Source organism: Zootermopsis nevadensis, unplaced genomic scaffold (genome assembly GCF_977971745.1).
Source record: "Zootermopsis nevadensis isolate Lab colony 2312 unplaced genomic scaffold, Znev_1.0 Znev_ptg000011l, whole genome shotgun sequence".
NCBI lineage: Eukaryota > Metazoa > Arthropoda > Insecta > Blattodea > Termopsidae > Zootermopsis > Zootermopsis nevadensis.
Genome location: NW_028259143.1, coordinates 738997 through 760495, shown reverse-complemented (window position 1 = coordinate 760495; position 21499 = coordinate 738997). Strand labels below are relative to the sequence as shown.

Sequence of the window (21499 nt, the reverse complement as noted above, 5' to 3'; positions counted from 1 at the left end):
ACATTAACTCGATAATTTATACAAAGGGAACCATGCACCAGACGCCAGAGATGTTACTGATATATCAGATGGGTAGGTAGGTATCCACAGGATCCAGATTCGATCCCTGCCCCCAACAAACAACAAAACAATTGACGGTCTGTACACGTATCAGCTGCCTCAGGTACATGAAGTCGTGTGTGTTAATATACACATTCAGCCCCATCCAGACTATTCACGTCATATCCAGTCTACAGAATTTTTGATGGGAAATTGGAAGATGGAATATTCTTTCTTCAATTTAATCTGCCCTTAATTTCGTCATGAATATAATTTTGATTTGTTACTCTCGTTACCAAATAAATGAACTCTGTCCAATTAAGTTAAACGAATTATTTCAAAAGGTTTCAACTGAATTAACCGCAGGCTTCTGATTTCACTACATTAGTTTTGGAAGTTGAGGGTTATTAATCAGTCTGTATCTACTCTGACCAAATGCAGCTTATTTAATTAAACGATCCTATCATACGCTTATAATTACAAAGTAATTAGTTTATACTAAAACACACGGAGATAAAAAGTGAAATTACACTGCAATGTGAAACACGAATCCATTCTTCTAACCACATCAAAGTAAGCAAAATTACATAATTTCAGAAATCAGGCGAGTGAACTGCATAAGCCACTGGGTGCAACACAACTTCTACACAAAGTTTCCCCAACAAAATTTTGTATGCATTGGCATCACCGTCCTAGCTATTGTGAACACGGTAATAAACCCCCTAGTTCCAGGATACTAAGAATTCGTCGCCTAGCTAAGTCACCACCAGGACATCAAAGACGCAGTCAGTTACTTGGAGTCAGCCGTGTATCCAGCTGTTAAATTATGTACATAATTAATATTCATCACTCTCAGCGTTCAACGACACGTTGTAATAACAAATGTTTCATTCTCATTGGTTTAGGTACACGTCAATGGAGAAGAACGTCCATGGAGTGACGTGACTTAGGATGGTCGTCCAGTGACGCCAATCCACGCCCCACGATGCATCTCTGGCCAACAACTGACCAACCCGACGCAGAGAAACAAAGCCACTCCATCTGGGATCACCATGACAACGAGTCGTCCTCTTATTTGAACCACAGCAACGACAATGTTAGTAGCAACGACGACACGATTAAGACAATGTACAAATACACTGTTCCGGCTCTGCTCACGTTCTGCATCATCTCGCTGGCAATTAACGTCCGGATTTTAATTACCATCTATTGGATCCGCCGACCTCTGTCGCCGACGTTACACATCAGCCTGAGTCTAGCGGGGGCAGACGCCTATACGTCACTGATACTCGCAATTGGTCTGGTGGTCAACAGTCTCCTGCCTGTCGGATTAGAAATCAGATTTCAAAATGAATGTTTCGCGCTGTTCCTGGAGACGCAAAGATTGGGCGGCGTGATCGTGACAGTGGCGCACCTTCTGGCACTCGCGTGCAACCACTACCTGGGAATACTTCGCCCCCTACACTACCTATCCATCATGACGCACAGAAACACGACCACATGCATCGTTCTACTCTGGATTCTCCCCATCAGCTACTTTGTCGTCTACTTTTCGACTGTAGATGGACAAGGATTTCAGTCGCAAAACTGCACTGCAATAGAGTGAGTATTTTCTCGAAAAATATCAACGTGTACGAGGAGGGGGTAAATATGGGTTGACGCATTCGACGAATAAAATTGGGAAAACGAACGTAAAGGAGAGAGCTTTGGACACAGATCCTTGAACGTGAAAAAACCTCATTTCACGCCGTAAAACACGATTATGGTCATACTGCAAACAGTCCATATAACTTGCCCGGGATTCGAACCAGATATTCCTCCCACGAGTACCGAACTCGAACAGTTCATTATGAACCTACATACTTTGCTGACAGGATTACATTTCTCCGTGCTTAAGTACCAGCTGTTACAAATGGCCTGCCTGCCAGTCGTCCATAGGGAATCCATCAAGACTGTCTGTTCTAATCTTAAACACACAGGCTCACAGAAGATAAGACAAAAACTGGAGAGCAAAGTTGCAGAAAGTAACGTTAATTGTTTCAAAAGATAGGTTTGACAGTCATATTGACACGAAGGGGCATCTATGCTAGAATCTCAATATGGTACTCCAGAAAAACCCCAAACAAAGATACAACAAAAACAAAGAAATCAGAAAATTAGACACCCACAAAATTTGTGTATTTTCGAACATACAAAACGCACAGTTATTTTGTTCGAAACTTGATTCCTCAAGACGACAAAGTTTTATCCAAAGACTAGCCACCGATTTCAATTAAATTCGGTACGTACGTCAACCCACTGTCCCGTCACTTAAAATTTTCCATAGTCGACCTATCCTAAACAAATTCGACCATTCTGATAGTTTGTTCAAAAAGATATACAGACTTTGTTAGGGTAATTTCTAGTTTCGATTTCACGACGGGAATACATAAAATTTATTACGCTGACAGATTACAATCTGTCAGTGGAATCTGCACAGAACTCTTTTGTCCTTTGAAGTATTATCACAGACAGCGGGAACCTATGACGTTTACAAATGGCCGCATAACGAGAAATGCGTACGAACTTATTACAAAAATAATTTGATTTATAAATCTCACTAACTTTGAAGGCACTTATTTACATGAAAGAAAGTAACAAGTCAAGTAGAATATGCAAAAAGAATCACAAACAGCGCGCGATGATTGATGAACGCAAATCCATTCAAGGTTTGTATATGGCTGTAAAATGTTATCTTTTTCATTCTGGTAGAAAAACGGAAATGGAGTGTGATAACACGGCGCTCAAGAGAATATTTTCACACAATCGCGAGCGCTGTAGGAGCACAGCCAATCGCTAGGCACCTTGAAAGAAAACAAAAAATACATTTTACGCGATACAATTATAGTTTTAACGATCTGAAAACGTTCTCAATTCCTTCTTCACTGTTGTCAGCCTCAGATAAAAGTACGGTGATCTAGCGGTTAGAACGCTGGCCTTGTAATCCTGGGGGGTCTCGGGTTCGATTCCCGGCGGTGCCCGAATTTATAACTTGTGTTGGGCAAGGCCGTGGTCTAGGCAACACGGAGTTTTCCTCCGTGGCATCCCAACAATTACTCCATTCACACACAGAAGAAGGCAATGGCAAACCACTTCTGGATCATCTGCCAAGAACGTATATGAACAGGTCCCAGTCCGAGAAAAGGATGGAAGGATCCTGTTCATATGGACCTGTCGTCAGACAGAACACTAAATAATAATAAGATGAGGTGGTCTAGCGGTTAGAACGCTGGCCTTGTAATCCTGGGGTCTCGGGTTCGATTCCCGGTGCCTGAATTTATAACTTGTGTTGGGCAAGGCCGTGGTCTAGGCAACACGGAGTTTTCCTCCGTGGCATCCCAACAATTACTCCATTCACACACAGAAGAAGGCTATGGCAAACCACTTCTGGATCATCTGCCAAGAACGTATATGAACAGGTCCCAGTCCGAGAAAAGGATGAAAGGATCCTGAGGTCCTCCTGCCAGTTTGTGGCCACTGAAAGAGACGAAGTAACTGGAGAATGGAGAAAAGTACGTACATTGTGAAGGATCTTAACGATTCGCCAGAATTAATCAGGGCAATCAAACGAAATAGGATCTTTCTCCCTCGGTCAGACGCGATTTTCAAATGTTGTCTGTGTCCACAGCTTCATGCTTCATCTCAAGTTCCGCGCCGTGTTCTCCGCCCTGTTCTTCGCCCCCTTGGTGCTGATGTTCGTCATATACATGCACATCTTCTCGATCGTGCGTCGACACCAAGTGAACCGCCTCCGACTCAGCCAGATGAACCACGGGTCCCGGCATCGTGGCTCGTCTGGGTCCACTAGTCAGCAGCTGACGAGGAGCGTCAAGGCGATCCACACGACACTCTTCATCCTTGGTTCGTATATCGTCGGCTGGATGCCGGCGGTGCTGTCGTACCTCCTCTTCTGCGAAGACTGCCTTTTCCACTTCAACACGTTCAACAAGTTTGTCATGTTCTTCATCTACACCATCGTCAATCTGCTTGTGATCTTCAAGACCTTAATCAACCCCATCATATACGCAGCGCGGATGCACGAGATCAAGGTCAGACCACGTGTCACTAATTACGTCATACTGTAAGGTCGCGAAGAATAACAATTAAGATAATAACTTAGTACGATTTCAGGTTTTCACGGCGGTGAGTCTGAAGATGGCGGTCTTCTGGATTGTTGCGCCGTGCAGTCTGGTAGAAGTTTACCGACGTTACAGAGGTCCTCGCTGCCTCCATCATCGGGGCGTTGAGTCACCTCTGAAACGTTTGTAATATTCCACCAGACTTAGCCTGCGCTACAACCCAGAAGACCGCCATCTTCAATGTAAAGGACACGTTACACTTTTGCGAATTCTGTTCTTGTGCTTAAAGATGGCGATACCGCGAATGCGTGCCACATTGTGCCGATGCTGCTATTTGTTCCTGGCGGATGGCTCCGAGAGCAATGAGCGGTCCCTCAATCGCCTGTCACAATACTACGCCTCCAGCAACAATCTCATGAGATGCAACACGACCATCTACCGAATGCAGTCCTCTCAGCCAACAGCTAGCAACGGCAACGGCAACACACAGGTTCACGAACTTCTCCAGAGGAAGAGCACGCACGGCAGACATCATCGGAGGAGAACAGACGATTACAGTACTGACCTCTGATCGATATATCGATTACAACTATTTTGTACATTTCTGCAGACTTATACATGATATTTATAAAACAATAAAAACGGGCTCATGTACGTTGTTGCATGGATTGTGGTTTGCAGGTGTGTGTGTGTAGTGACTACCACGAACCAAGTCATAGTACTCCGAGTGCAACACACTGTTTACGCAAATATCGACTTTTAAAATTATAAACAATGTAAAATTTTTCTTCAAAATTAATACAGCCTACACATAAAGTACTCTCTTATGAAACAAGTTTGGAGAAATTGTTGCGTGTGATCTTTTTGAGAACTAATTAAAGGTAAATATAGAAAGAAATATATGGCACACGCCTAATTTGTGATAAATGCGCACATTTTGAACCTTTTACTGTGTACCATATTTGATTATACAAAGCTACTCGTTCAGTGTAATTAAATGGACAAAAGCCAGAAATTATATGTTTTTATACGCACAGCCTGCATGAAAGAAACGAGAACTTGACACAAAAAAACTTAATCTTAATGACCGCCTGAGAATACAACAAACAAATACGTGTGTTGAGATCGGTATACAAAGACGCAGACACAGAATCATGGAGCCTGAAGCTAATAACACGACATCCTGAATGACGTAACAAAAAGTGTAAACTAAAACGTTCCTGACCTCCACCTCCGTCGGCCTATACTTTACTGCTCTGTAGAAAACAACCTCATCCCTTCTTCCACGTGCACTGTAAGACGACACCAAAGTGTAAACAGTCACCACATTAGACTAATGATAACAAAACAGGTATGAGATTACGGGGGAACGCTACTCGACTGTACCGTCAACGAAAACAACTCGCATTTAAAGGTCAATAATTTGTTCTTGTGACTGTACTATAAAAAATAAAAGGGGTCTCTTTAATGTTCCATCTTTCTGTGCTATCCATGTTTATGCAGTGGAAACAGTAATTAAGCTGAAGGTAATTCAACATTACAGGGCATTAGGAATGAAAGAATACAAAGTGAGAGAGAAATGGGAAACACTACATTTAATTCGGGGGGGAGGGGAGGGGAAGAATTTCAGGATATGAAGGTTCCCGGGCAGTGCCCACTCGTCCTTCTGACAAAGGCAGGTCATACAGAAGGTAAAGCGTTCGAAAGTGGAGACAGCAGAGGCGATGAGTGGAGCAAGGATAAAAATTGAGCCATACGTTCGCGTAAATATTATTTAAGAATTCGGTCCGTACCGCGAAGAAAACACAGCGCGTCACCATTCCAAAGACCAATCACTAAACGCTGTTTGCAGTGAGAAACATAAGGGACGCATAAATACGTTCTGTGGGCAAAATACATAATTACTATAGCCTATATTAAAGTAGATAACCCATTAGAAAGCCGTTTTCGAGGGTAATAATGTGTGTGTGTGTGTTTTCACGTGGTTTGCGAGACAGGAAGTACACATGAACTTTCACCTCTGGATCGCCTACGCCCCAACGCCGCACACCAGATTAATTGCATTTGCGTTACAAATTTGAATGTCACTAATTGTGCTCTGCTGTTCACACACAACAGCAGAAACAATCCGCGGTTGCATATTCAAGAAATATAAACGCGCTCTACAATAAAATCGATAAACTTGACAACATAGTACAGTTGACGAAAAACACCATATCAAGTTTGCAACAAAAACACCGAAGACATAAGAAAATGTAACCCTTTGAGGCCGAAGCTCATTTAAATAACATTTAAAATTTATCAGATAAATACATTCCTAGAAATGTCATTGTTGACCACAATCATAATTTCACGCAGCAGAGTCCCTGCAAGTCCGAATGTCAACAAATTCTTCAACTTTTTACAAAACTCGATTATTCATCAACGTCTTTACGACAGCCCGCCACCAGACGCCATCCGAGAAGAATGATTCCAGTCTACATCCTCCTGCCATCTGGTGTCAAATTCTGGTACCACCAGATAAGCTTCTTCATATATAAACACCAGGACAGCGAAAAACGAGGCAAATCAATTCAAAAGCATTCAGATGATGGTAAATTACAACTAGTATTACTGAATTTCTGTTCACAAAAAATCCAGAAATGCAGTGATACTAAAATAACAACACAATTTAACTTTCAATTCTTAAAAATATTGTCCCAATTTTATATTAGATGTTTATCATCATCTCTATGGATGTTATTTAAATAGATGACGATTTAAAATACTGTATTATTCTGTGATTCATACAAGAAGGAATGCGGCTGGCTGGTTGAAATACACAATTCTCGGAACCAAAACACACGTTTGCCACTAAAAACACGAACACAAGCGTCACCCCCTGTCCTCTAATTTCCATCTAGATTGACCATCTGTTGGCCTTTACGCTGCCAGCAGGATGAGAGAATTTTAAAAGGCTCATAAATAAAAACCAAGGGAGAAAAACTGTTCATTACCTGTGATTGATGAATATGTAAAATCTGTGAAAACAACGAATACATTGTATCACAATTTTAACAAATGACGGACCTTATTAAAACATTGTGAATAAACAGGTCTTACACATGTGCTACCATTATTCACAGATTTCAGCTATAGCAACAGGGTCACTCGGATGACACGAGCGAGTTTCTTCAACACAAACAAATTACTTTCGTTGATGAGGAAAGCAAGCAACAGCGATGGCCCAGAATGTTAAAGAACTAAAATCCAAATCTCAGTAAAAGTGCAAGTACTCACAGTCCGTCAACTGCATTCAGAATAGTTGCATGGATACCAAGTTCCTTGAAGCAGTGCAGCATTCTCTTTCTCCTTTCCGGTCGTCGGAGAAGATTAATCATGTAGATGTTGTCAAACCCCATGGTATCTCGTTCTGGATACGTCACAAACTGAGCTAAAAGTTCACTCACGGGCAGACGCGGATTTTCAACTGAAAGAAAAAGAACTTACCATAAAAAGACACAAATCCAGAAAGAACTACTAACATGATTACTGAAACACAGCACCTATTTCTTCACAACTGAAAACAGCGATACTAAATGTAATTCATAAATTACAACATAAGTATTATAACAATACATACCCAAAACTTCCAGTTTCAGGTTTGTTAGTTGCATGAAGTCAAGTTGTAATGAATCATTTTGTTCTAATGGGACCATCACAAACCCATAAATATTATCATTACAAATATACAGCGGTACACCTGAAATACAAAAGAAAGTACGTGCAGAAACCAGTGCCGTTCGTGCACATGATACGTCTGAAAAAACCACTGATCCGCAGAACTTTATACCCACCAGACTTATTAGCCGCAAGGGCAAATGTGATAATGTCATCGTGTGGTCCCTTATAATCAGGCACTTTACTAGAAACAAAGGTAAGGCCGTCGGAGGAAGCTCGGCGAAGATCGACGAGTACTGAGGAGTGAACCATCGGAACATGGAAACAACCGACACGTTCGCGTTGCAAGGTGGGCTTGTAATCCTCAGTTCGAAGGTAGTAATATTCTTCTGTCATCCCACACCAGAAGTTAGAATACATTCCATCAGACTTAAGCATTGGTGCCACCACAGTATGGCCTTTTGAAGTGAGCAACTTTAAAATTTGGGGATTTGTTAAGAAGACATCACAGTCAAGAAACTGTAAAAGAATAAAACTGTCAAATAACTTACCAGAAATAGAGACCTGTTGCAAAAATTTAATGAATACATAAAAAATTGTTTTGTTTATTTCACACAATGTGTGAAATTATTTATTTAAGCCTTCCTGGCCTCGGTAATTAAGAAAGAATCCATTTCTGAGGTTGTGACACGTAAGAAGTTGGGATCGTCATTATTCCTGACAAAAGGATGATAATAATAAGAATGATGACCAACAGAGGATTCCTGAAGTGAAGTGTAGGCCTAGTATTATTCATATTAACAAATATTTATCTTATTTGATGGAAGGAAAGAGAAAGGACATGGAAAAATGGACACTGAACCTGGCCTGTCTCAATTCCAGTATCCATGTCACTGGAGTCCAGCATTTAACTTACTTTTTAGGTATAACATGTAAAAAAAATTGAGCGTTTTTTTTACATGTGGTCACAATGTGTCCAAATTTCAAAAGAAAATAATTAGAATAATGGCAGGCATTCATTTGGGAACCATTTAAGAAATTTAATATTGGTTAAGCTTTTTTTTTGTAAAAGTACTGTAGCTGACTATAAATTACTGCCATAACTATGCAATTTATATTTGTATTAGAAACAAGAACTGTATTTGTGCTATGACATGTTCTACGTCCTTGGCTTAGGCCTACGAAGGATCTAAGATCTATGAAATGTAAATAAATTCTATTCTATTCAACAGTATGCACTCTTCACAAAAATGGACTGGATCATTTATTTTGATCCAGAAAAGATGCTCACAATTTTATTTGAAAGCTTATGAAACTACAACAAAGATCAAAAACTCAACTAGCATGACAAAATCACTGAGCACTCACCCATATATAGTCAGCCCACATTTGTCTGGCACCAGCCAATGCTTCCTCACGCAACTGAATAACATGTGTGAAACGTGAAGAAGGCCAATGGGCTGGGCCCTTTTCTTCAGATAATCGTACCGGAGGTGAAGACAGAAGCTCTGCATTTATAGAATGATACTGACCCTCAACAGATGAGAGCCATATCTTCAAGATTTCCAGAGTTCTATCTTCATTGTGATCACTACGAACCCTGCACAAGAAACACGCAGTATTGTACATGTACCTCGAATTCTTTCTTTGCATTCGGTACAAAAGTCACTGTACTCCACCCTTAGTATGTACGCCCACAGATTTCTTACTCTATAACACTGAACGGAATATCTGCCTACAACCTCACATTAATTAGAAAATCATCACAGCCATACAAGCCGAAACTTACCATAAAGAAATTCGGTCTTTCGCATAGTCTAACCTCTCAAGTAACGTCAAAAAATATGGTAGTGTGTGTGCTTTATTTCTTACAAGAAACGCAATGACAACGGACGAGTCCTTGTTAACTGTATGGTAAGTATCGCCATTTGTTATCTTGCAAATTAACATAAATAACACAATATATATCCATTTCATCAAAATACAAATAACTGCTCCATTCACACACTTCTTTGCCGCCATGATGTTTACATTCTGTCAGACCAGGTGGTATATAATCAACTACACGTGTTTCCAGGCATTCCCAAGTACCCTCTTTCGTCCATTTTTTACACTTCATGAGCCACCTATCCGCCATTGCTTTATGCGCGATTTTCATACTTGCTGCGTGGTCACATTTAATATTATTAAGCCTTGTTATATAAGTATACAAATTCTTTTATTCATAATTTTATCTTAAATGGTCAAAGATTATTGCTTAGTACCAATTTTGTTATCATTTTTCGTAAACAGAGCGCTCTGTAGCCAGTCTCAGGAAATGATGCCTTCGGTGTTTTAGACGATAAGAAATACGTATAAAATTTTGGTTTGAAGACCTGAAGGGCGCACTCCACTCGGAAGACGCAAACATAGATGGAAGAATATCAAAATAAATTTGTGGGAAATGGCAAGGAAGAGTGGACTGAATTATTTTGGTTCAGGATAGGAGCCAGTAGACATTCACAGGGTATTTTACAATTTTTATAAAATGTATCATATATTAATTAACATATCTGTGAGGTGGTAGGAATAATTTAAAATAGAGGTTCAAACCTGAATCATGATAAAACATGTTGTTCACAGTCATTTCCAATATAACATCCTATTAAGAGAGTTCAACATATTATCTTGACCCTGACACTGCTGACATGGTCTCCAATACATAATGCTCTCCAAGGAGACAACACTTTAATAAGCATTAAGAAGTTAATTTTCATTTCATAGATGCTATGTTGGATTCTGAACACTGCCTTCATCGTTGGTCTTCTTTTTCTTTTGTCCATAACTAAGACTGCCTTTATCAAACTCCAATGGCACGATACCCAAGTCTCCACTGTAGCGATTCTTAGCCACCTGAAATAATAAACCACACAAAGTTTACTTTATTACAGTGGTGTGATTATGACAGACATAAACAGAGTTGGGATGTAGATGGGTTTATATAATGGTGAAAATAAAAAATTTCATAAATATTTCAGGTTTTGTGGTTCAATGCAAGATAGTACTTGCATGAAAAATGGACCATAACAGCTGAAACCCTGCATACTCTCCTGAAAAACATTTTAATATTGTCATGTTTGAACTGTTATAATATAAAAGTTCCCAACTAAACACATTTTTAAGTACTGTTCTTGCATAAAGCACTAATGTTGATCATATCAATCAAACCTTTATTGGAATTTATATTAAATTTACCTGCAAATATTTCTTCCCTCGTACAGATGTCAGTCTTTTATCCTGAATTATGAGAATATTATCAGCCTCTTGTGTGGCTTTTGCACCTCCAAAGACGGAGTTAATAGTGAGATCTTCCATGTCTCTCTCTTTCCTAGGGTGTATTACTAAAGTAACGTGACAATTTTTCTTGGTAGCAAATTCACGAAAACTTGCTATAATAGCATCTTGTTTCCAGAATCTATCAATGTGCGCAGCATCTTCTGAGATTCCCATCATAAACTGCACATTATCAATAATAACGTGCGCAATGTCATGCACATAAGCTGCATGTTCTACTGCCTCCATGACCACTTTAATAGACTGCTGACCGTGGAATGTCATAAAATACAGAGGAAGACATTCAAATTTATCTGCCCACATATCAAATTGATCCAAGTTGGCATCTAAAGGTATTCCTGCCATTTGTTGGAGCAATGTACGAGCCAATCTGGCATTGCGGATTTCAAAACTCCCCCAAAGTGTGTTTACACCTTGCATTGCTAGATCTAATGAATATTCACTCATGAATGTTGTTTTCCCACTGCCTGTGGGTCCAGTGAGAACCGTAAATTCACCACGGCGATGTCCTTTAAGAATGCGATTTAGAGCAGGATATCTCGTCCATTTTACACCTTGCACCTGAAGGAATTTAAAAGATTTGTAAGTGAAAGAAATTCAAATTACACAAATGCAGAAAATAATTGAGATCAACAAAGATCAAATATTATTTCACTATGTTATGCATGAAAACCACTGAATCTGGCTGTAAGTCACCAGCTAAAAGATAGACAACAATTATCAATCAGCATCAAAGCCAATGAAGTTTGTAGTTGGTCTTCAGGGTTGCAACACTGTGTGGACATACAGGTATCCACCTACTTGTCCACATGGTGCTAAAACCCAGAGGACAAACATCAACATCACTCTCATGGAGTACATAAAATTTCAGATACGAAAACTTCTCATGATACAAGAAAAGCGGATGTGACATCATCCATATCATTAAATTCTGTCTTTGTGTGCTCATGCTTTGGTACTATGGGAAAGTGAAATTACAAACTTAATCTACAAGCTTACTTTGTCATTGTTTTGAAGATCTGATAATACATCTTGCCTTAAACTGGAAAATGTTGTAATAGCTTGGTGCCATATTGGCTGTGCACCTGATATAATTGACTTCAAGTCCTGATTCTCTAACAAAGCCACTACAGGTGAAGCGTGATTTTCAATGGGTCTAACGAAATAACATCTATTTTCTCCAAGTTTCTTGGCAAAATTCCTTGCTGCATCCCAAGCACCAATATCATTGCCAAACCAAAGTATAAGCTTCGTAAATCGTTCCAGTGACGGTAAAATCTGTTGTGGCAAGCTTGTTAGACCTAGAAATGTAACAATGAATACAATGAAGTCATAACAAATCAGATAACTTCAAAGAAAAATAAATATAGCACTTACAGAAAATTTAATTAATTCATAAGAAAGTTTTCACAATTCCAATTTTCAGTTTTTGTGGCTCTAGTTTAAATGCCACAGAAACATAGTTCTAAATGTTACATGATTGTTTAAATAGGATACATAATGACTGAGTTCACAATTAGTGACTATATTGACAGAATTCAATATTTTCATTAAAGGTAGTACATTAAGACCACATTCACTCTTGTGATCAGGACAGGATAAAATCCACAGCAGACAGAACCTCCACTTCATAAAGAGACTTGGCAACATTGCAAATGGCTTGTAAGTTCAGTGTCTGCGTTGCATGGTACATGGTGTAGTACATTAAAAACATTTTTATAATAAGTTTTGGTACAGTACAGGATTTTTCATCAAGTAACAATGGCAAATTAGTTCAAAAATGGTCCACTGAAACATGAACATAAGTGTACTAAGTGGATTAATTGTGGCAAAACAAAACACACAATAAAAATTGAATAAACCCAAATAAAACCCAGAAAATTCTGCTTTGTTAATTCATTGTTTTAAGCAATAGACTGTTTCATAGCATTATACGAGAAACTGCTGAATTATTTAGCTCAGTGACACTTGACTGAAGAATGACGAGTTTGTACGAGTGACTTTTAAGACAAGAATGTCTCACCCAACCAAATAAAAGTAAATGTACAGCACTCACCATGAGGCAAACAAACAATCTGAAGATTTGTTTTACATGAAGCCAGTGCTAAAGCATCAGCCACTCCAGCGACAATCACGGCTGCCTCTTCTTTGACATTTTTGCCACGATGAAAGCAAATGATTCCACCGCATCCCACCGCAGGGAACGTTTCTTCTCCATCTACATCAATTTTTAAAATCTTAAATCCCATTCTCTGGCCTTCAATATTATGCAACGGGATATACAAAACAGACTTTGCATCGTTTGTACGAATATTAAACTGTTCTATTGTTGCCCGTTGTGATACAATCTGAAACAAGAGATTATAGATTAAACTACTCTTTTCACCTACCGAACACCACAGCGAGACACACATTAACATGTCTTGTGCCTTTCAATGAGGTGTCTTCTTGATATGGTAAGATCTGGTGTTTGAAATAGAATGCAATGCCATTTTTTACACAGAACAAAATACTTCAATATCGTACATCATATAATATTAGACATTCTGTAAGGTATAAAACCTAAAATAAACTGTAAATGAGATTCAGTATCACAGATGCATGACAGTATAGTGACATGACAAACAGCAGCTGTAAAGTGATTTTTTATCTGTGAACATGATTTTATGTATTTTAAGCCATTAAAGAAGATGAAGTTTCAGGAATTAAAACGAGAAGCTGAGAATAGGGAAAACTGGCGAACTCTTTTTGGGCAGAAGAATGGACCTGTCGTCAGACAGAACACTAAATAATATAATACAAAATTATCAGGTGTTTAAAAATAATTACATTACTGTAACAACTGACAAGTAATTTCTACAGCAGGAAGGCAATGAGAAGAAAACCACAGAAAGTAATGATGGAATAATTATCATATTAATTCATCAAACAAGTAACACAGAGATGACACCATTTAAATTTACCCTAACATATATACATGCAAGAGCTGAATGTTCACACCTTCTCACGGTTACAAAACTGCCTGCAAACCTTACTGGAAGTTTGAAGTTCCTTAAAATGTTTCTAACTGCATCATCTGGAAGAGAAGTTAACAACTGCGTGGTCTTCTGTAACTGCTTCCAAAGAGCATCAACCTTCTTGTCTACAGTGGTTTCCTTAGTAAGAATATCAAGGTCCTTGGCTGAGAAAGATTTATTCTTCTTCCTCTCAACAAGAAATCTCACTAAAATGTCCCAGGTTCCAGAATGCCTACACTGATGGCATAAAAAGAATCCTACAATCACACAAGAATCAGAGTTAATTTCATGTGGGCTTAATTCTCATAAATGCAGTACCATTACAGTGCAAAGACTGGAGGCAGACTGAAAGACATTATTTATGACACACCTTGAACTTGAAGGAAGAAGAGACATGTAGCACTGACATATTGGAAGCCCCAGTTATTCAGGTTTCCTGCAAAATGTCTTCATTATCTGAAGATTTTCAATTTATATTACTGTTTATCAGTGTTCACTTCTATACAATCTGACATGTAATACTTTGAAATACTATAATATGAAATCATTAATAAAAAATAAAGTAACAAGCCTACGCATACATGAAAGATAATATTAAGATGGATGTTAAAGCAATAAGATGTCAAATGCAATTCAATTAGAATACAGCCCAAAGGAAGACTCTTCAGATCACTATAAGGAATATCTAGGTTCCATAAACACCACACGAGCATCTATCAGCTCTTCAAGGTCTGCTCCAGGGAATAAGTTACTCAAACTTAGTTATTATTAAAAATTAAAGATGAAAACCTTTGGAAGAATAAAATGTACAATTTCAAAGGTGTGCTTTTAATACTCCTGTACAGTGCAAGGAAAGGTATGTTAAAGTGTGACACATTTACAAGTATAAATACTAACCTGTAACTTTATTAATGTACATCCTTCCAACTGGGCTTCTACCTTGTTGCGCAACACACATTGGGCATTCAGTGACCAAACAAGTAACACCATCAACAAAATTTAACCCATGACTTTTAAATGTCTTTCTAATTTGTGACTCTGTCACAGCAGGTATATCTTCTATGCTCACTGTGTTATAATAACGATATAAAGTTCTATTTGGGATGCCATGGTACTTATTAAGTGTATTATGAACCTCTTTTAAAGCTCCCAGATAATCCATTTGCAAACTATTGCTATGATATATATGGCACATAAGCCCTCTGTAACTTTGCATATCCATAAATATATCTGAACACTTTATTGCATTCTTAATTAGAAATAATATCGGCTTGTTACCACAATAAGAGTGAATTTTTAAATCAACATTTTTCATAATGCCAATGGTCTGATGATGGTAACGATATATGTACAAACGACAAAACATTTTCATATATTGTAAAACCTAAGGGCATTATTTCACACACGGTCTGATTAAAAAAATACTCATCAACAAGACGACTAAATCTCCCACAAACAGTACATGACTAAAATAATTCCAACTAAACACTAACCACACTTCATAATTCTAATCACCGCCATAACACATGTCACAGCAGACAAAAGACAAACGATGAAATTTGGAAAAGACACAGGTAACCAAATACTCCAATTGACAAATGCATGTAGTCCGACCGGTCCCTATACTGTTTAGTTTAAGGGACTTATTTCCTTTCACTTTGTTTTCGTACAATCAAACACAGACGATTTTCCTCTGTTTACATATGGAACGCCTATCGGACCATGATTAATACCTTAAAATTGTAGAAGAAATTCATAATTTGTTGAACGCACACGCCATCAGTTGACCAATGACGTTGTTTTCTGTTTCAAAACAAAAAATAAACTAAAATTCAAATAAATCTGTATGTGCACCAAACTGAGCATTGACATGAATGGTAATCAAGGACTGCCCTTTCGTAAATGTTTTACATAATGTATAAAGTGGTAATAACAGCAGTAAGTGGTTTTGAAGATGAACATTATACCTGAATGTATTACAGACAGGGGTGTGTTTGTACATAACGTACTTTATTACAGGGTTCCTGTAAGTCTCCATTGGAGTGAAGCCATAAATAAGTGCCTAAAATGTCAGGTTATATCGAAGATTACGAAGTATTAAATGTAATTGGGACCGGCTCTTTCGGTACATGTTACAAAGTACGAAAGAAATCCAATGGCTGTTTATATGTATGGAAGGCTGTTGGTTACAGTGGATTGAGTGAAGAAAAGAAACAGGTACATTTTAGTACTGGCCCTTCTAAGTGACATTCTCCTATTTATTTATGTGATGTTATATTATAGAATTCTGAAACAAAGTTTTACATATTTTTCAGCTGTTATCCCTAAACTCTTTGTGAATTCAGGCATTATTTAATGTTTAGGCATAATGTATCTTATAATCTACCTAAGCCCCCTGACTGGTCACTGAATTTGGGTTGTGGATTGATACTGGGCCATACATAAACATGCCAATCTTCTTACACCTATAATTTTAGAATGGTTATGTTAGCCAAAGATTTTCAATGTTAATGTATTTCTTTCAGCTTCTTGTCTCAGAAGTTAATCTACTAAGTGAGCTGCAGCATCCAAACATTGTACAGTATTTTGATCGAGTTATTCACAAACAAACTGCTACACTTTATATTGTTATGGAATGGTGCAAAGGTGGAGATCTTTCAACCCTGATTAATAAGTGCAAGAAGTAAGAATTATGTTCCTTACCTCTGTTATTTTTTAAAGTTCTGTTTATGCAAAGCTATAAATTGAATTGGTGGATGTAATTTCTCATATTTTATATATTTCCATTTTTAGAAGCAGCAGCTTCTTGGATGAAGGGTTTATATGGCGCGTTCTGTATCAAATGTGCCGTGCTCTTCAGGCATGTCATTGGCAACTGTCTGTTACTGTATTACACCGAGACATCAAACCAGCAAATGTGTTCTTGGACGGAGCAGGAAATGTGAAATTAGGGGATTTTGGGCTTGCTCGTATCTTGCATGATGATACCAGCTTTGCTCAAACATTGGTTGGGACACCTTATTACATGAGTCCAGTAAGTATATTACTATATGCATGGCAGAATGTACAGAAGTTAATACAGTGAAATGTGTAACAAGATTATATTGTATGTGTACAAAGAGGACCATACACAATCCATTCTGGTAAGGATGGTTTTTGTTTGTTTAATATATGCTGTGCTAAATTTATCTACAATTTGAATGTCTCACAGCAATATATGTCTTATACACATGAGTAAATACATTATCCTAAGAGAATCATGTTCTGACACACAGGTTATTCACAAATCAACATATTTGAGAAATATGTGAAGCTGTCATAATAGTAAGAAGCATTTTTAATGAAGTGTCAAGAGGTTTCAATAAATTCATTCATAACTCTCTGACCCACAAGTCGATAAAAGAGGGTTAATATGGCCCCAGATATTGAAAAGTGGAAAACCGATGCTGTTACGTTTTGTGTCTTTGTGATGACAAATGTTTTTATCAAGGGCCCATTCAATGGAAAGTGTACCAGACTTTCAATACAACTTATTTAGAGAGTGGGATGTATATGTTGCAGGAGGTTATTAAAGGTGGCAAATACAATAACAAATCTGACATCTGGTCACTTGGCTGTCTTGTCTATGAGTTATGCTCACTGTCACCACCCTTCATGGGGCAAAACATCAAACAGCTTGCTCTAAGAATCAAGGAACGCAAGTAAGTACTGAACAATGTGGTGTTTCATAATAGCATTAACACATTTCAGTAATTCCTGGCGATAGATCTTTAATTATATTGTTACACACTGTAAGGATTACTCTGAATGATAGAATGTAGCCAGAGCACTACAGGATGGCAGAAGGTTACCACAGAGGATTTCACACAGCAGAATTAAAGAATATTACACAAAGCTTTTAGCAGGTTGCAGACAGTATTATTCAAGTATCTGACATATCTTTTCCACTTTTCTCTATTCAGTTTCCTGTACACTATTTGTATGGCATGTACTAACAATGAATCTTCAATTACAGGTTCTCTCGAATCCCTGCCCATTATTCAGATGATCTGCAAAAGATTATATCACTTCTGCTTAGTACTGATCATAACTTCCGTCCTACCACTGAAATGATTCTGCAGCACCCTCTAGTGGTAACAAATATTGCTCAGGAAACTTTCAAAACTATGTTTTCAAAACCTGAACATAGTGGCAGTCAGAAGGAAATAAATGAAATTCCCAATGTTGTACAGAATTTGCATGAACTCCATCTGTCAGAATCAGGCACAACTGCATTCCAAGGTGAAACTGAAAGCAAAAATTGCAAGGAAAGTAGTGAAAATGTTCATGACATATGGTTGAATAGATTTCACATCTTAAAGCAGAGAGAGGCATCTCTGAGATTAAAGGAACTTGCCATTGGTGAAAGAGAAAGGACACTTGCCAAGAAAGAGAAACAGGTGACACTACTAGACAGAGTGACAAAAGAGAAAATGACTCGAGCCGACATATATTTACGACAGTGCAGGGAAGTTCGATCCGTCACCAGTAGTGTCAAGAACTTACGGCAGCAGCAACGATACAGTTCAGCCAATGCAGATTTAGATACGTCTCTTAGCGCTGATCCTGGTGACACAAGCGTACTCCCCACATCAACAAAGTTGTATCCAGAATACATCACAAAACCTTCACCGTTTGCAAGAGGTGGATCTGAGAGACGTGTCCACTTTGGCACGCTGCCAATTACAAAACCAAAAGCAAAATGTAGCAGTCTCCAACTTGCTACCAATGTCCCTCAGTTTATCCATCCACCTGGAGACTTGCCAAGCGCTCTTAGAGTCAGTACCAAAGTGCTGGGTGACATACCAGAACATGTACCATCAAAGCTTTCTGAAGTACATGACTCAAAGGAAAAGCTGCAGAAAAAAAGGGTTAAAAGTTCCTTTCATGACCTACAAAGGGCAGAAATGGATAACTTGCAAAACAATGTTCTGACTGTTTTGAATTCCAACAAGTACGTTAGCAGAAGCAGCAACACAATTGTAAGACCCCCACCACACACTACTTCTTGGTTGGAGGATCGAACACTTTGGCTTGAGAACAAACGACATTCCTACGTTCTTGGAAGTTTGAGAGCACCCAGAAGTACAAAAAAGGAAAATGCACAACCTCAAGAACAAAGAGTTACAAGATGTGTGGGCTTGTCTGCAGCTACGGTATCATCTGCACCTAGAAGTGCAGTAGCTTTATATTCAAGCTTCAGATAGATTAAAAGTATTATTATGTATATTTTGCTAAGTTGCATTTGTGTTCACAACACAATTATTACATTTATTGGAACCATCTGGTGGTAGTTCTTATGATTAACACAACTAACATATTAGCATCTTAAAATTTAAGATTCCATTTTATATGAGTAAGCTCACATAATCACTAATTAGGAATGTATTGACAGATGACTGTCCACAAAATTTTTGGCATGTACTGCATTCCATTACATAATTCATATTTTCCTCGGGATTTCAATGACTTGGGTACATGATTTACGTGAAGGTTTAATTTTGTTTCTAATGAAACTGATATTGTTCATATTTTTCAATGAATGACAGTACAAAATAAATGTCTAAAAGACTAATTAAGTTTTGTTTTGAATGTGCACGCCACAAACCAGTACAAATGTTATCATACAAAGGACAGTATTTATGAGGAACTAAGAGTATGCATCTGATCATTTGTACTGCATTAAAATGTCATATCAACAGATCACCTCTGATTTTCATTGAGTCTTCCAGAAGCAATTAATGGTTTCAAGTATACATAAATTGCACTATGAAATGTAAACATAGAATATGTTTTTTGACAATAATGTGAGTGTTAAAATACCTTCAGACTTTTCAGTTACCTTGATTTCTATACAATTACAGGTAGAAGTTACCTAACTTGGATAAAACAGTATCACAGCATACCAAAAAATGAATAAACATGTTTACTACTGCAAACCAGTTTTTTTATTTAGGTGTTAAAATGTCTACAATTTTATTATGAAATGCTATGTACAGGCTTCTACATTTCTTCAGGGCCAAGATGGTTTGTCTCCTGGCTTTAGTTCTCGCCCAAACAGCGCACTCTTGTCTCGAAACAGTGTCATACGTTCTGTTTCCATTCTATCCAACCACCAACCAAGCATGAATCCAGTCATTGGTACAGCAAAATATAAGTATTGACGTGTAATACCAAATATAGCCATGATGGAAAACTGTTCTATGAAGCTGTTTTCCTTAACTCAGATGTAGCTTGTTGCCGTTTCCACGCCCTAGTATGTGACAAATCCAGATATATTGAACCAACTGTGGCTGTTGGAAAAATTATTACAATCCAGTACCTCTTCCAAAACTGTCCAATTGCAGACAGACTGCTAACTGCCATCAAACTGGAAAAAGAAGACATAGAAATCTCTTCTGAATTTTCTGACACTGAAATTAAACCGAGTTAAATCACATTTAATCCGGTAACTTGATATACCAAAGAAACTTTCACATTACTTCACACCAAATTATGAGAGTATGCTGCTGTTGCAATTTAATAAAACGCATCGTTAACGATGAATTTAATTGTAATTCTAAAAATGCAGCTTAGTAGTTAGGCATATGTAGCTCCACATATTCTAATTATTCCAGTATCGATGGTGTCCGAGTCTTTAACCTGCCAAAAAACTTTATGCTTTCCTGGAACTTATAAATGTGACTGGTAAGGTTAGATAAGATATCTAAACTTTTCTTTACAACTTAAGAATCTCCTTGAAACCAACACCAAGTACACATTAAAACACTATAAATAATGATACAAAAATAAACTACAAACAACACCAAACCTTCAATCATATCCAGAATTACATGGCCTGCTCCCATCTACTACATCGGGTTATAAGATGGAGTACATCACAGAAAATATATACAAAGGTAATCTAAAACAGCACAGCAAAACGATCTAAGCTAACGTACAAAGTAGTAACTCGCAACGTATGACAGGACTCACATACACTACTGCCACCTACCCGCAGCGATATTGCAACTACTACGAGTCGACCAGCCAGCCACTGCTACCGAGTCGGAAACATAATTCAAATAAGAATAATTCGAACACTGATTAACTTCGTACTTGTAAAGTGTTACCAAGATGACTAGCCTGTCTCCTTTATTTACTTTTTCTTTCCGATAAGAAATTGCACATTAGATCAACACAGCCATTCTACTAAATGTTTTCTCTAAAATTTCGCCTTCAGTGATTTTAACTTCAAACAGCAATGAATCTTTACATTAATTAAATGTTGATTCTATATTCATGCACTGGATT

At 38.0% G+C, this 21499-nt stretch overlaps 5 protein-coding genes across 10 annotated transcripts in view; 2 read left to right on the top strand and 3 right to left on the bottom strand.

Annotated features, from left to right (window-relative positions):
• LOC110840026 (adrenocorticotropic hormone receptor) overlaps nt 1–5172 on the top strand; it is a 31904-nt gene extending 26732 nt beyond the window's left edge. The window contains exons 2-4 of the mRNA XM_022084698.2: nt 945–1641; nt 3707–4127; nt 4447–5172. Coding sequence (XP_021940390.2) covers nt 1025–1641; nt 3707–4127; nt 4447–4728 — 1320 coding nt within the window. The 5' untranslated portion in view covers nt 945–1024 and the 3' untranslated portion in view covers nt 4729–5172. The remainder of the gene's footprint in view (nt 1–944; nt 1642–3706; nt 4128–4446) is intronic.
• Nucleotides 1–10188, bottom strand: part of LOC110840025 (glycosyltransferase 25 family member) — a 63239-nt gene extending 53051 nt beyond the window's left edge. Inside the window, exons 1-5 of the mRNA XM_022084697.2 lie at nt 9607–10188; nt 9186–9417; nt 7994–8336; nt 7780–7899; nt 7437–7626 (exon numbers count right to left, since the gene is read on the bottom strand). Coding sequence (XP_021940389.2) covers nt 7437–7626; nt 7780–7899; nt 7994–8336; nt 9186–9417; nt 9607–9839 — 1118 coding nt within the window. The 5' untranslated portion in view covers nt 9840–10188. The remainder of the gene's footprint in view (nt 1–7436; nt 7627–7779; nt 7900–7993; nt 8337–9185; nt 9418–9606) is intronic.
• A 131-nt stretch (nt 10189–10319) lies between these two features.
• On the bottom strand, nt 10320–15838 carry mtDNA-helicase (mitochondrial DNA helicase). 3 transcript variants are annotated; one of them, XM_087346981.1, is made up of 6 exons: nt 15661–15838; nt 14186–14424; nt 13207–13498; nt 12150–12451; nt 11052–11711; nt 10320–10709 (listed from the first exon to the last, which is right to left on the bottom strand). In XM_087346981.1, the coding sequence occupies exons 1-6, from the start codon at nt 15686–15688 to the stop codon at nt 10584–10586; spliced, it is 1647 nt and encodes a 548-aa protein (XP_087203107.1). In that variant the 5' UTR covers nt 15689–15838; the 3' UTR covers nt 10320–10583. The 3 variants fall into 3 exon arrangements, with proteins under 3 accessions (XP_087203107.1, XP_087203105.1, XP_087203106.1); XM_087346979.1 differs by having other exon boundaries at nt 15065–15836; XM_087346980.1 differs by having other exon boundaries at nt 14186–14404; nt 15065–15836.
• A 109-nt stretch (nt 15839–15947) lies between these two features.
• Nucleotides 15948–20145, top strand: Nek2 (serine/threonine-protein kinase Nek2). Of its 4 annotated transcripts, none has more exons than XM_022084695.2 (6): nt 15948–16044; nt 16187–16384; nt 16693–16850; nt 16961–17201; nt 17729–17868; nt 18183–20145. In XM_022084695.2, exons 2-6 carry the CDS (start codon nt 16235–16237, stop codon nt 19411–19413), a joined length of 1920 nt encoding a protein of 639 aa, XP_021940387.2. In that variant the 5' UTR covers nt 15948–16044; nt 16187–16234; the 3' UTR covers nt 19414–20145. The 4 variants fall into 4 exon arrangements, with proteins under 4 accessions (XP_021940387.2, XP_021940385.2, XP_021940386.2 ...); XM_022084693.2 differs by having other exon boundaries at nt 15994–16105; XM_022084694.2 differs by having other exon boundaries at nt 16021–16093.
• On the bottom strand, nt 20132–20530 carry ND-MNLL (NADH dehydrogenase (ubiquinone) MNLL subunit). Its single transcript, XM_087346996.1, has one exon. It carries the CDS (start codon nt 20391–20393, stop codon nt 20220–20222), a length of 174 nt encoding a protein of 57 aa, XP_087203122.1. The 5' UTR covers nt 20394–20530; the 3' UTR covers nt 20132–20219.
• Nucleotides 20531–21499: the final 969 nt, after the last annotated feature.